The 11,754-nt window shown below is 44.2% G+C and overlaps 1 protein-coding gene across 1 annotated transcript; it reads left to right on the top strand.

Annotated features, from left to right (window-relative positions):
- LOC18788437 (protein SIEVE ELEMENT OCCLUSION C) lies at positions 6,453 to 9,775 on the top strand. Its single transcript, XM_020555588.1, has 7 exons — positions 6,453 to 6,620; positions 7,023 to 7,115; positions 7,196 to 7,639; positions 7,846 to 7,957; positions 8,041 to 8,168; positions 8,487 to 8,975; positions 9,073 to 9,775. Exons 1-7 carry the CDS (start codon positions 6,453 to 6,455, stop codon positions 9,691 to 9,693), a joined length of 2,055 nt encoding a protein of 684 aa, XP_020411177.1. The 3' UTR covers positions 9,694 to 9,775.

Genomic DNA, 11,754 nt, shown 5'->3' with positions numbered 1-11,754 from the left:
CCCGAAGGACGTAGTCCCCCTGTTCTGCCGTAAGGCATTTGAGATATGGAGTTGTGTAGCCATGTTTGTAAAGGACGTCGTTGATGACGGTGTACCTTGCCGATCGGTACCTAAGCTTTCGGGCCTGGGCTTTGTCTTCTGGAAGGGTGCCGTTGGTCAGGTACGAGTAGATAGGAGGCATCCATGTATCTTCGTACCGTACGGTACATGTTTCAGAGGTTACCGTGCTCGGTCGAGCAAGAATCTCCACCGGCACCGTTCTTCCGACCTTATCATTGATTGCCGAAGCCAGCCGAGCCAATGCATCGGCGTGGCTGTTTTCGCTTATGGGGATCTGCTTGATCTCATAGGCTCGGAGCTTTGGAGCAGCTGGTGGGTGGACGAAAGGTAGGCGTTCGTGGAGGCGTCTCTGGCCACGAAGTCTGCCGTTACCTGGTTCACAATGAGCTGGGAGTCGCTGTGAATCCTGATTTGTTTTGCATTCATGCTCTTGGCTAACCGAAGGCCGGCCAAGAGAGCCTCGTATTCTGCTTCATTGTTGGAGGTTCGGAAGTTGAATCGGAGGGCGTACTCGATCTTGAGTCCCTCTGGTGTTGTCAGTACCAAGCCTGCTCCGCATCCTTGTTGGTTTGCCGAGCCGTCGACGTGCAGAACCCATACGGGATTTGAGGTGTCGAACCGTTCGGCGTCTACTTCCATTGGCGTTCCGGTTTCGGTAACCGGCTCGGGTGTCAGCTGTGCTGTTGATGGGGTGAGCTCGGAGATGAAATCGGCAATGGCTTGACCTTTTTCGGCGGGTCTTGGCATGAATTGTATATCGAACTCTCTGAGTTCGATCGCCCACTTGATCAATCGGCCAGAAGTCTCTGGTTTTTGGAGCACCTGCCAAAGCGGTTGGTTAGTCAGAACTTTGATCCCGCTTGGAAATATGGCCGAAGTCTTCGTGCCGAGACTACCAGGGCTAGTGCAAGCTGCTCTAATGGGGGATACCGAAGTTCAGCACTCTGGAGTGCCTTGCTGACATAAAAAATCGGTAGCTCTGCCCTCTCTAGCTTTCGGATCAATACCGAACTGACAGCAGTGCTAGATACCGAAAGGTATAGATAGAGAATCTCCCCAGGTAGTGGTTTTGACAGGAGGGATGCTCTACCCATGTAGTCCTTTAAGTCTTGAAACGCTTTATCACACTCGGCAGTCCATATGATATTCTGTTTGCCCCCTTTCAAGGCTTTAAAGAACGGCACACATTTGTCGGTAGCCTTTGAGATGAAGCGAGTCAAGGCCGCGACGCGTCCGGTAAGGCTTTGAATGTCCTTCGTTGTCTTCGGTCTTTCCATGTCGATGATTGCCTTTATTTTTTCAGGATTCGCTTCGATACCTCTGTGACTAATCATGAACCCGAGGAATTTCCCAGAAGATACACCGAATGCGCATTTCATCGGGTTCAGCCTCATCCGGTACTCTTTCAGTATGCCGAACATGATTGATAAATTGTGCAGGTGTTCTTCGGCAGTTCTGCTTTTTACTAGCATGTCGTCAACGTAAACTTCCATGATGCTGCCGATGTATTTGGCGAAAATTCTGTTGACGAGCCTTTGATATGTTGCTCCCGCGTTCTTCAGGCCGAACGGCATGACATTGTAACAGTACAAACCCCTGTCCGTTATGAAGGCGGTGTGTTCGCAATCGGGGGGTGCATGAATATCTGATTGTATCCAGAATAGGCGTCCATGAAGCTCAGCAGTTCGTGTCCGGCGGTGGCGTCCACGAGCTGGTCTATCCGTGGCAACGGGAAGCTGTCCTTCGGGCAGGCCTTATTCAGATCGGTATAGTCTTGGCACATTTGCCACCCGCCTGTACCCTTCCGGACCATCACCGAGTTTGCCAGCCATACCGGATACGTAGTCTCCCTGATAAAGCCGATGGTTTGAAGTTTGTCAACCTCAGTGCGCATCGCTTCGTATCGTTCGGTATCATATGAACGGCGCTTCTGTCTTACAGGCTTATATGCGGGGGAAATGCTGAGTTTATGGCTGATGATCTCAGGATCTATGCCGGGCATATCTTCGTAAGACCATGCGAACACCTCCGAATGGTGCCGTAAGAAGTCTATAAACTGCGCTCGGAGGTTAGGGGTGAGTCTGGTGCCGATTTTAACCCGACGATCGGGCTGCTCGTCGCTCAGGGTTATCGTTTCCAGTTCTTCGGCAGGTTGTGTGTGTGAAGTCGGGGACTCATCCCTAGGGTCGTCAACGGGTCCCGTACCGTTCGGTATCTCCTGCACAGACATGGTCTCGTCGGGGACTTAGACAGAGGTTGACTTGAGTGCCGTGGCGTAGCAAGTCCGCGCGCTTAACTGATTTCCTCGGACAGCCCCTGTGCCGTAGGGGGTTGGGAACTTCATCAGTAGCATGTGGGGGGAAAGATGCTCCTTGACCTTGGTGAGTGCCGTCCGTCCAACTATGACGTTGTACGCCGTCGGGCAGTCAACGATGAGGAATTGATCGTATACCGTTGTTTTCCTTGGCGCGGTTCCGAAGGTAATGGGTAGTTTTACACTACCGATCGGTTGGACCAGGTCTCCGGAGAAACTTAACAAAGGTGTCAACTGCCGGTTCACCTGGCAGTCCTTTATTCCCATCTCTCGGAAAGTTTCGGAAAAAATCACATTCACCGAGCTCCCGGTATCGATCAGCACTCTTCCTACGTCGTAGTTGGCAATTTCTGCTCGGATGATCATCGGGTCGTCATGGGGATAGAGGATGCCCTCTTCCTCCTCTTCGCAGAATGTGATTGGTTCCCAACAAACTTTCAGGATTTCCTGGTGCCGATTCACCTCTATGCCGAATACCTGAGGAAATTGCGCGGCACGAACATATTGCTTCATTGACCGGTTGCTCATTCCTGCGATGGTGGGGCCACCGCTAATAGTGCTTATCATGTTTATCTGCCGAATTGAATTCGGCACCGGCGCCGTTGGCTGCCGGGCGATGTACTGATCTAGCTTCCCCTCTCTGATCAACCGTTCGACAATTTTTCTCAGGCTTATACAGTCTTCCGTATTATGGATGTTGTGCTGATGGTATCGGCAGAATTTACCGGTATCCCGGTTGTCTTGCCGATTGGGTCTTCGGGCATTCGGCTTCGGTATTATTTCCTGTTCGTTCAACAGGACGGCCTCTTAGGTAATGTTCAACAGGGTGAAGACTTCAGTGCCGTGGTCACGATTCGACAGTGGCGCTCGGTTGTCGTTGCGACCATACCGCCCTTTCCCTTTCTTCGAGTGTTCTCTTCGATCGGCGCAGTCGTCTTTTCTCTTATGACCTGCCGAATATGTGTCGATTCTCTCGTAGGGTGTCGCTTTTGTCGGATAAGCACTTGGTTCAGCGTCTCCTCGCGGTGCCGAAGCAGCGGGTTTCGAGTTGAAATATTCGGCCTTGGCGTGGATTGCCGCCTGCTTCATCAGTTCGTCGTACGTGCGCCAGTTGCTACTGTGTACTAGGTATCGAAAATGCGAGGACCGAATGCCACTCTTAAAGGCGCCGTAGGCTGCCCTATCGTCTGTTTTCGGACACCTTGAGTACTCGTGACTGAAGCGCGCCGCGTATTCTCTCAGCGGTTCGTCCTCTCTTTGCCGAATCGTGTACAGATCATCGGCAAAGTAAAGACGGTCTGTTTGGATCATGAAGTGGTTGAGGAAAATCTGCTTCAGTTCGTCGAAGGAGTCTACCGTTTCTGGCTCCAACCGGTAGAACCAGTTCAGGGCTGCCCCGGTAAAGGAGGACGGGAATAGCAGGCACTGCCCTTCATCGCTCAGGCCCTTGCATCCGATGGCGGACTGAAATGAGTGGAGGTGTGTTAAGGGGTCTTCCGTTCCCGTATAGAATACGAAGTTGCTGCCCTTCCCGATCCTGCCGAGAGTCTCGGATGCGCCTGGTAAATGGTCCTGGCCGAAGCTTTCCCCACTCCGGTCCTTGGGAGCGGGCGTTGTCGTTTTCCATTTTCTGGATTCTTTGAAAAAGGAGTCGGACAACGGGGTCTAGGCTAGGGATTTCCTCGGAATCGTAGTCTTCCGATCGCCTTTGTAGGTCTAGTGGATTAACCTCCGAGTTCCGCGAATGTGTTGCCGAACGGTAGGTGGAAGTTTGCATCCCGGACGGGATGTACTCGTATTCCGACTCCTCTACGGGGCCCAGCCCTCTGACTTTCCGAATAGGTGACTTGTCCCCTAGGACTTTCATCCGTGAGTCCCTTAGTCGAGCGCTCATCCTGATCGGAGACCTCTGTCTCTCTTCCTCCCGATCGTTAGTCCGATGTTCCCGGTCGTTAATCCGATGTCGGCAATCGGAGTAGACCTTTTTGGGGATGTGCGGCTGGTCCCTAGGTGCCGGAACTACCAACTGTTTGGAAGGTGCGGGCGTTGCCTTCGCTACCTTCTTGCGTTTCTTCTTCCTATAGGGGGTCTGCAAGCTCTCGGAAGAGCGAGTTGTCTGGATGTTCTGCGTGTGCTGCTGGTGGAGCAGCTGCTGGGTTTCGTCCACTTTGGACGAAAGAAAGTTGTTGTGCTCCTGAAGCCTCGCCATGTCCTTCCGTAGGGACGCGATTTGGACTGCCAGCTCGGCTTCGGAGGTTGTTTGGGTTGCGGGGGCATTCCCAAAGGGAGTGCATGGGGGTAGCGCTGGGCTAGCTCCGCTCTGCCTTCCGAACGGTATGCCTTCTTCCGACAAGAACGTGGGTACTGAAGTAGTCCCCATGTGTTTTGGAGATGGTGGGTAGATAATTTTTTCGATTTCCCACAGACGGCGCCAAACTGTTGATGCGAAAAAATGGTTCTGCACGTATTTCGTCAACTTAGTGATTTTAGGCCTTCGGTAGGTGACTGTCCTCGGTAGATGTTCTACTGCAGAAGGGAGAGTACCTACAAAAGGTCACGTTCGGTAAGTCCTTGGGGTACCGGTGTGGTACCGGCCGAAGGCTCTCCGATGCTTTAGTAAGTACGGTTTTAGTAAAGATAACTGACAGATCAATCGATAGCGTACCGTTAGTTCTGATCCCCTCCTTTTGGGGATAGGGGTCTTCTTATATAGGCCTTGGGAGGTGTGCACTGTGCTCATATTTCCGATGTGGGACTCAGGACATGGATTGTGAGCGTGACACGTGTCTAATGGTATAAGGGCCAAGATAGATGGCTTCGGTAAGGACCATGCCGAAGGGACTCTGTGATCAATGTCGATCCTGTCCACGTGTTCGGTGGTCATAGGCCGTTTATTTACGGTATAAACAATAATTAAAAGTTAGGATAATAATTGATGATTCTAGTATTATTTTTGAATTTTTATTTTATTTTATTTTTTGTTACTTTTTTCTATTCTTCATTGTTTTTCTTCTGGAATAAAATATGTATCCTAACTCAAATACCAATTTTCAAAGGACTAGGACGAGAGAGACACCTCTCATCTTTTGTAGAAGACACAATGCAAAAAGTTCGCACCAAAAGCGGTTATCTCAAATCAAAGACTGAAAATCTGACAAAATCTCTTTAGATTAGTAATTAATGGGTAAAGGGGCCTCCAGCATTGGATCTCTGGACCCTATTTTTTTTTTTTTTTTTTTTGGTCACTAAGTTCAACTACAAAGTAACTGAGGTTAAAATACTTAAAAGCCAAATAAGGGCTTATACTTAAAGCTTAAAAAGCAATATCTGCCAATAGTGCTAATGAAGTGACTTTGGAGGTGAAACTGTAATTTGGCATATACATTTTTCACCAACTAATATGGCACTAATTTAATTTGCCTTTGAAGCTGGATAAACTTAAGTCATCTTTTTTTTTTTTTTAAGGGTCTTTTCTAATGAGGGATGTGATAATATATTAAATTCATGAACACTATATCAATGTCAAGACTCGAACTCAGAAGCTTGCTTGGAGGAGCAAATCCTTTGCATTTAAGTACCTTTTTTGCTTCACAAATAATTGATACAATATTTATTAAATTTACAGGGACCAAAAATAATTGGGCTTGTTTTTCACTCCCTTGGCACCAAAAAGCTAGAAGGCTGAAGGCCCTTTTCTTTCTGGGATGCTGTTTCCAGACACAGCTAATACTTCACTAATCACATTTCTTACTGTTCTGATGATCCACTTTCGGTTGTTTTCTGTAATAAGCGAAGCTCTTGCCTCTTCAAGATTAGTAATTTAAAAAAAGTGCAAAAGGGGAAGGCTTTGAATTTGATTCGGGTGTCCAAAAAAATCATGAACATAAACTTTTTTCAAAGGGTCTTCACATATGAAAGAAAAATAAAATAAAATACTGTAGGCTTTGTACCACAAACAGTGAGAACTAAATGTTCAGGGAAATTTAAGTAAGTGCATTCTCTTGTTTGCATAAAGCTGAGAAGCTCATAATATTTTACTCATGCGTTGCTTGTCTCTTGGTTCACCATCACTTTGACCATGGATTTGATTGGAAGTGACACCTTGCCAAATTCCGTATCATCTTTATCACAAGAAGTTCTAATTAAGAAGCTACTCCTTAGCCACGATCCGGATGGCCGTCATCTTGATTCTGAGCTGTTGCTCTGTGCAGTGGAGGACATCATGCTTTGTACTAGCACATCCCAAGTAATTGCTCATTTCTAACACATTGTCACTCTCAGCTTTTTTTTGTCTTTTCCTTTCGTGTTTCAGCACAAAGTAGAAATGATATGATATAGAATATGCTGCATATGTTTCATCACAAAATAGAAATCATGGATTTAAGGAGAAGGGTATTGCTGGTTTCACCTTGGAGCATCCTAGTTCATCACTCACACTACATAGCAGGTCATGACTTTTTAATCTGTTTTTTTTTTTAATCAACTTGTTTTATCTGTTCTAATCATAATCTAATTAGCCATTGATCTGCACTGCGCTAGCATTTTAGTGTTCTTTATAATTAAAAAATGTATGAACTGTAGAACACTTGTAATTAACGTCATGACCTTCCATCCCAAGCTTTTCATCTCATCACACACTTACTTTCAGGTTCTTGATGCCATTGAAAAAACCCATGTATGCAAGATGGAATTTGGATCACAAGAGCCTCTCGGACAGACCTTCTGTAAAATTTCGCACGAGGTAATTCAACTTCTATCTCGATCTTTCTCTTATTCATCAGGAGGATGCCAGTTAATTCGATCTATTTGTTAACATGTCAGATACTTTGCAAGTGCTGCGATGAAGGAAGTCTACATGCAAGGACAATGTTTTTGTTTGATTTGCTTGGAAATTATAAGTGGGGTGCCAAAGTGGCATTAGTACTTACATCTTTCGTAGCAAGTTATGGCGAACTTAGGCTCCTAATGCAGCAGTACTCTAGTAGCCCCTTGGCAATATCAGTCGCAATGCTCAAGAAATTGCCTGCTGATTCGAGTCCTTTAAAGCCTCGATTTAAGGCCTTGAGTTTGTTAGTCAATGCAATAGTGGATGTAACCAAGTGTATCATCAAGTTTGAGAAACTGCCGCTTTCACATGTGGAGCTGGATGATGAGACAAAGGCTGTTACAAAGTCTCAAATCTATATTGCTGTTTACTGGATCATTAGAGGCATCTTGATATGCTCTTCTCAAATCACAGATCCAACAGCCATGAAATCTGAGCAGGTTCATGTTCCTTCCCTTTGATCAGCCAATTAAAATATGCCGAACTTCTGATTAAATATTGTTTACAAGATTTACTTTGCTTAACTGCTTGAATTTGTGTTCTAACTTACGTTTACGCTACCTGAAATGCTGATATATACTTAACATCTACCAAATGAATTTGCCTTAAACTGTTATACTGATGAAGGAATTATTTCTATTTGAAGTATTCAGATTCAACAATAATTGCATCATGGGAGCTCTTAAGTTTGGTGTATCAGCTGCGCAGCATTTACAGTGACCTCAGACAGCAGGTGGAAGTGTGCCATCAACAAACAGGTTACCGGTCATGTTTATATCTGGATTGAACATACTCTTGCAGCACTTGCCATTTACCATGACATTTTTGGTATAACTTGCAGAGACAAAGCTATATCAGAAGCTGTTGGATATCTTCAAGGAGACCCAAGTGGACAACCAAGAGGTTCTTCGCTTGTTATTTGCCTTGAGGGATGACTTGCCACTCAAGGATTGCTCCTCACAAGCAAAGGCATGTTTAAATATTCTATCCTGATCAGAGGGTATCTTCTAAATATTCCAAGTACTAGATGCCATCAAACATAAAACAATTAAGAAATTGGGATGCAAAAGTACCAATTGTGCTACTTACTCCACTTAGCCATGGTACATCTAATATGATATTAAAAACTAGAACAGCCTAATGTACCATTAGTAAGTATTGCCTCGTCTGATCCCCTTATTTTCGGCAGAACTACATATCTAAGAGTGCCAAAATTGAAACTTGTTTTGACCCTTCTTACAAATGTAATTTCTACTGGTTTACAATCTCACTTGGATTTGTTAATAGCTAGGTGTCTCTGATCTGAAGAACAAAGTAGTCATACTCATGATCTCAAAGCCAGAGCTTCTTTCAATAGAGGGATCACTCTTTCTGGTTCAGCAAACACATAATCATCCTCACAAAAAAAATGCAGAGGACAGTTATAGAATTGTATGGGTCCCCATTCCAGTTTCCAATCAATGGACTGATGCCGAAGAGACAATTTTTGAATACTTATCAAATTCTTTGCCTTGGTTCTCAATAAGGCAACCCTGGCTTCTTAACTCAGCAGTGGTGAAATTTATAAAAGAAGCATGGAACTACAAAAACGAGCCGGTTATGGTTGTGTTGGATTCACAGGGGACTGTCACAAACTCAAATGCAATTGACTTGCTATTTATCTGGGGTCCAAAGGCATACCCTTTTTCAGCTTCAAGAGAAGAAGAACTTTTGCAAGAGCAGAATTGGACACTGCAATTTATGATGGATGAAATTGACCCCTTGCTGACTAAGTGGGTATGAGTCTTAAACTATGTGTTCTTCCATATACTAATTGGCTTAATCTTTTTTCCTTTTTTGTGTGCTTAAGCTCATAACATTGCATTGATTTCAGGTAGAAGAAGGCAGAAACATTTGCATCTATGGAAGTGACAGCATAGACTGGATAGTAGAATTCACTGCCAAGATGGAGATTATCAAAAGCGCAGGAGTGCAGCTTGAGATGGTGTATGTTGGCAAGAGGAACTCAAGCCAACAAGACATGAGGAACATTTCAGCCACAGTTAGCTATAAAAAACTAAGCAGTGCATTGCCTCCCATGAAAACACATTTCTTCTGGCTTCGTTTGGAAAGTATAAGAAGATCAAAACTCCGGCTAAGAAAGCCAGCGAATAGTTCTGACAATGTTCTAGATGAGGCGTCAGCACTGCTAGATGCTGATGACAATGACAAGAATTGGGCAGTAATAGGGAGAGGATCAGATTCCATGATGCAGGATATAGTAAGACTTGAAGGGCCGGATCTTACGGAATGCTTAAACAAGTTTCCAAAGTGGGGTGAAAATGTGGGAGAGTTGGGGTTCTTGGGTGCACTTAGACATGCCCTTGAACCATCTGTTCTTCCTGAGCCCTGTGGTCACTTTGATGTCACTCTCCCTGGTAAAGAACAAGGAGAAGGAGGGGTAGTTTGTGGCAAGTGTAAGCACCCTATGAAGAAGTTTGTTGTCTACAAATGATGTAATTGCTCCAAAATGATGGTTTTTCTGTTTGTCTGTGAATAAATTATACATTAAATTCTCACAGGTTGTGTTGCTGACACATTTGTTCATCCATATATTTGTATTCTCCTAAAATAATTACAAAACCAGAATCCAACAGTAAGACTAGGGCATTACATTTGCAACCGCACCTACTGAGAAAGACATATAAAAGAGGCTTTGGGCACAACCAGGTCCACATTTTAAAATTTCAATATTTTAAATTTCATGAAAACTGGAGTATGAAGAACACATTTATGGGCGTGGATATTCTTTTCCAAGTTAATGAACCTTTTGCTGTTCTGGGTTGCTAAAGAATGTGCGGCCCCCAAGTAGATTACCCCTTTCCTCTCGCATATAGCCTTTTCTCTGTTTTTATCTTCTCATGCATAGTATATACACAACGCTTTTACTTCTTGTTTCCTACCAAACCACAAATCATTGCTTTGGAAACTAAAAGCAAATCACCCGGTCCCTCTTGAGAAGCAGGGCCAAAGTTTTGGAATCTTATACACTTAAAAAGAAAAGAATAAAGTTTAGGAAGCTTCATGAACGCAGGTGTTTTTATTTCAATTCTTGATTTGTTTTCATTTTCTTTTCCTTCAAAGGTTCCATTCGTTCAGTTGGCTATAATATTCTACCAACTTATATGCGTTTCTTGGTAAAAAAAGATCCAATATATTATGCTTTGAGTACAAAAGGCACCAAACTATTTCAAAAGTATACTTCTGAAAATTAATCAAGGCCACTCTATTACTCTAATAGAATTATCGACAGTGAAATGCATCATGAAGCCAATGAACTTTCTAATTGATTTTTCTTCTTTCCGTATTCTAAATTCTTTTCTTGGTTGATTCCTTACTTTCTCTTAGAGCATCTCCAATTTAACATTTTTAATTAGTAGAAAAAGATGCTCATACTCATTCCAACCGAAATGTTAAACCCTACGTGAAATAACATTCTCTCTCTTGCTGTAATTTTTGTTGTTTCATATTGTGATGTTAGAACCAAAGACGTACAAAGAACGACATGACACAGTGACCTCGTTAAAACCTTTCTAGGACAACCTCATGAGACAAACTCCAGGGGAGGAAAGAGTACCACACATGTCATGGACTAACAAGGGAGTCAGATTCAGGTCACTTTGGACCATTACAATAAAAGAACAAATCAAAAACGAAAACTAACACATAGACTTCCAAAGAGAACCCCAGACCATCCCAACTGTCAAAAGAAGTCTTCTATGAACAAAATCATAGTCCTTTGACACCCACACAAACTGCAAGGCATACCATAGCAGAAACCATGAGAGAACACGCAATAGAACACATAAACAACAGTAAAATGGCCAAGCACTCCACTTCAACTCAAAATCGGACAAAGAAAACCTTATATAACCAAGCATAGTTCTTTGAACATCGCAGAGTAGAGAAGAGCACCACATTCTAACAACAACCACCAGCGTCGCTACTGCCGCCGCTGTTGAAACATAGACAAAACATCAACCACCAGGTATCACAACTCTCCTAAGGTGAGACACAATCCAACGCCACTACTATCGCCACCATTGAGACAAAGACAACACCAGCCACCTATAACACTGCAAAAATAATCAAACAAAACAAACAGACAAACAGACCTAGATCTAAACATATCTAGACTATCTGGGAAGAGGAAGGGGAGGAGAAGAGGGGATAAGAGGAAGGGAAAATATGGGAGAAAAAGAAAGGGAGATGAGGAGAGGAAGAGGAAGATGGGTGGAGGGGAGGAGGGCCATTGGGCACCTCCCCCTTTAGCTTCCTTGCGGTTGGTTGTTGGCAAGGAGAAAGGGGACCAGAGTACCGTTAGGGTTTTTTTTAGAGAGGAAGAACAAATTAACTAGTCGGAAAACACGACACCTTAATGTGCCTAGTTGTAAACCAATAAACAATATGTAATAAATTAATATTTTAATTTGACATATCGGGTGGGAGTAATTTTTGGGTGGTCTGGGTACACCACATGGCTAGTGTATCATCCAATAGATGAAGAACATGTGTA

This window comes from Prunus persica, chromosome G1, assembly GCF_000346465.2.
Source record: "Prunus persica cultivar Lovell chromosome G1, Prunus_persica_NCBIv2, whole genome shotgun sequence".
Taxonomy (NCBI): Eukaryota; Viridiplantae; Streptophyta; class Magnoliopsida; order Rosales; family Rosaceae; genus Prunus; species Prunus persica.
This window is presented reverse-complemented; position numbering and strand designations above follow the sequence as displayed.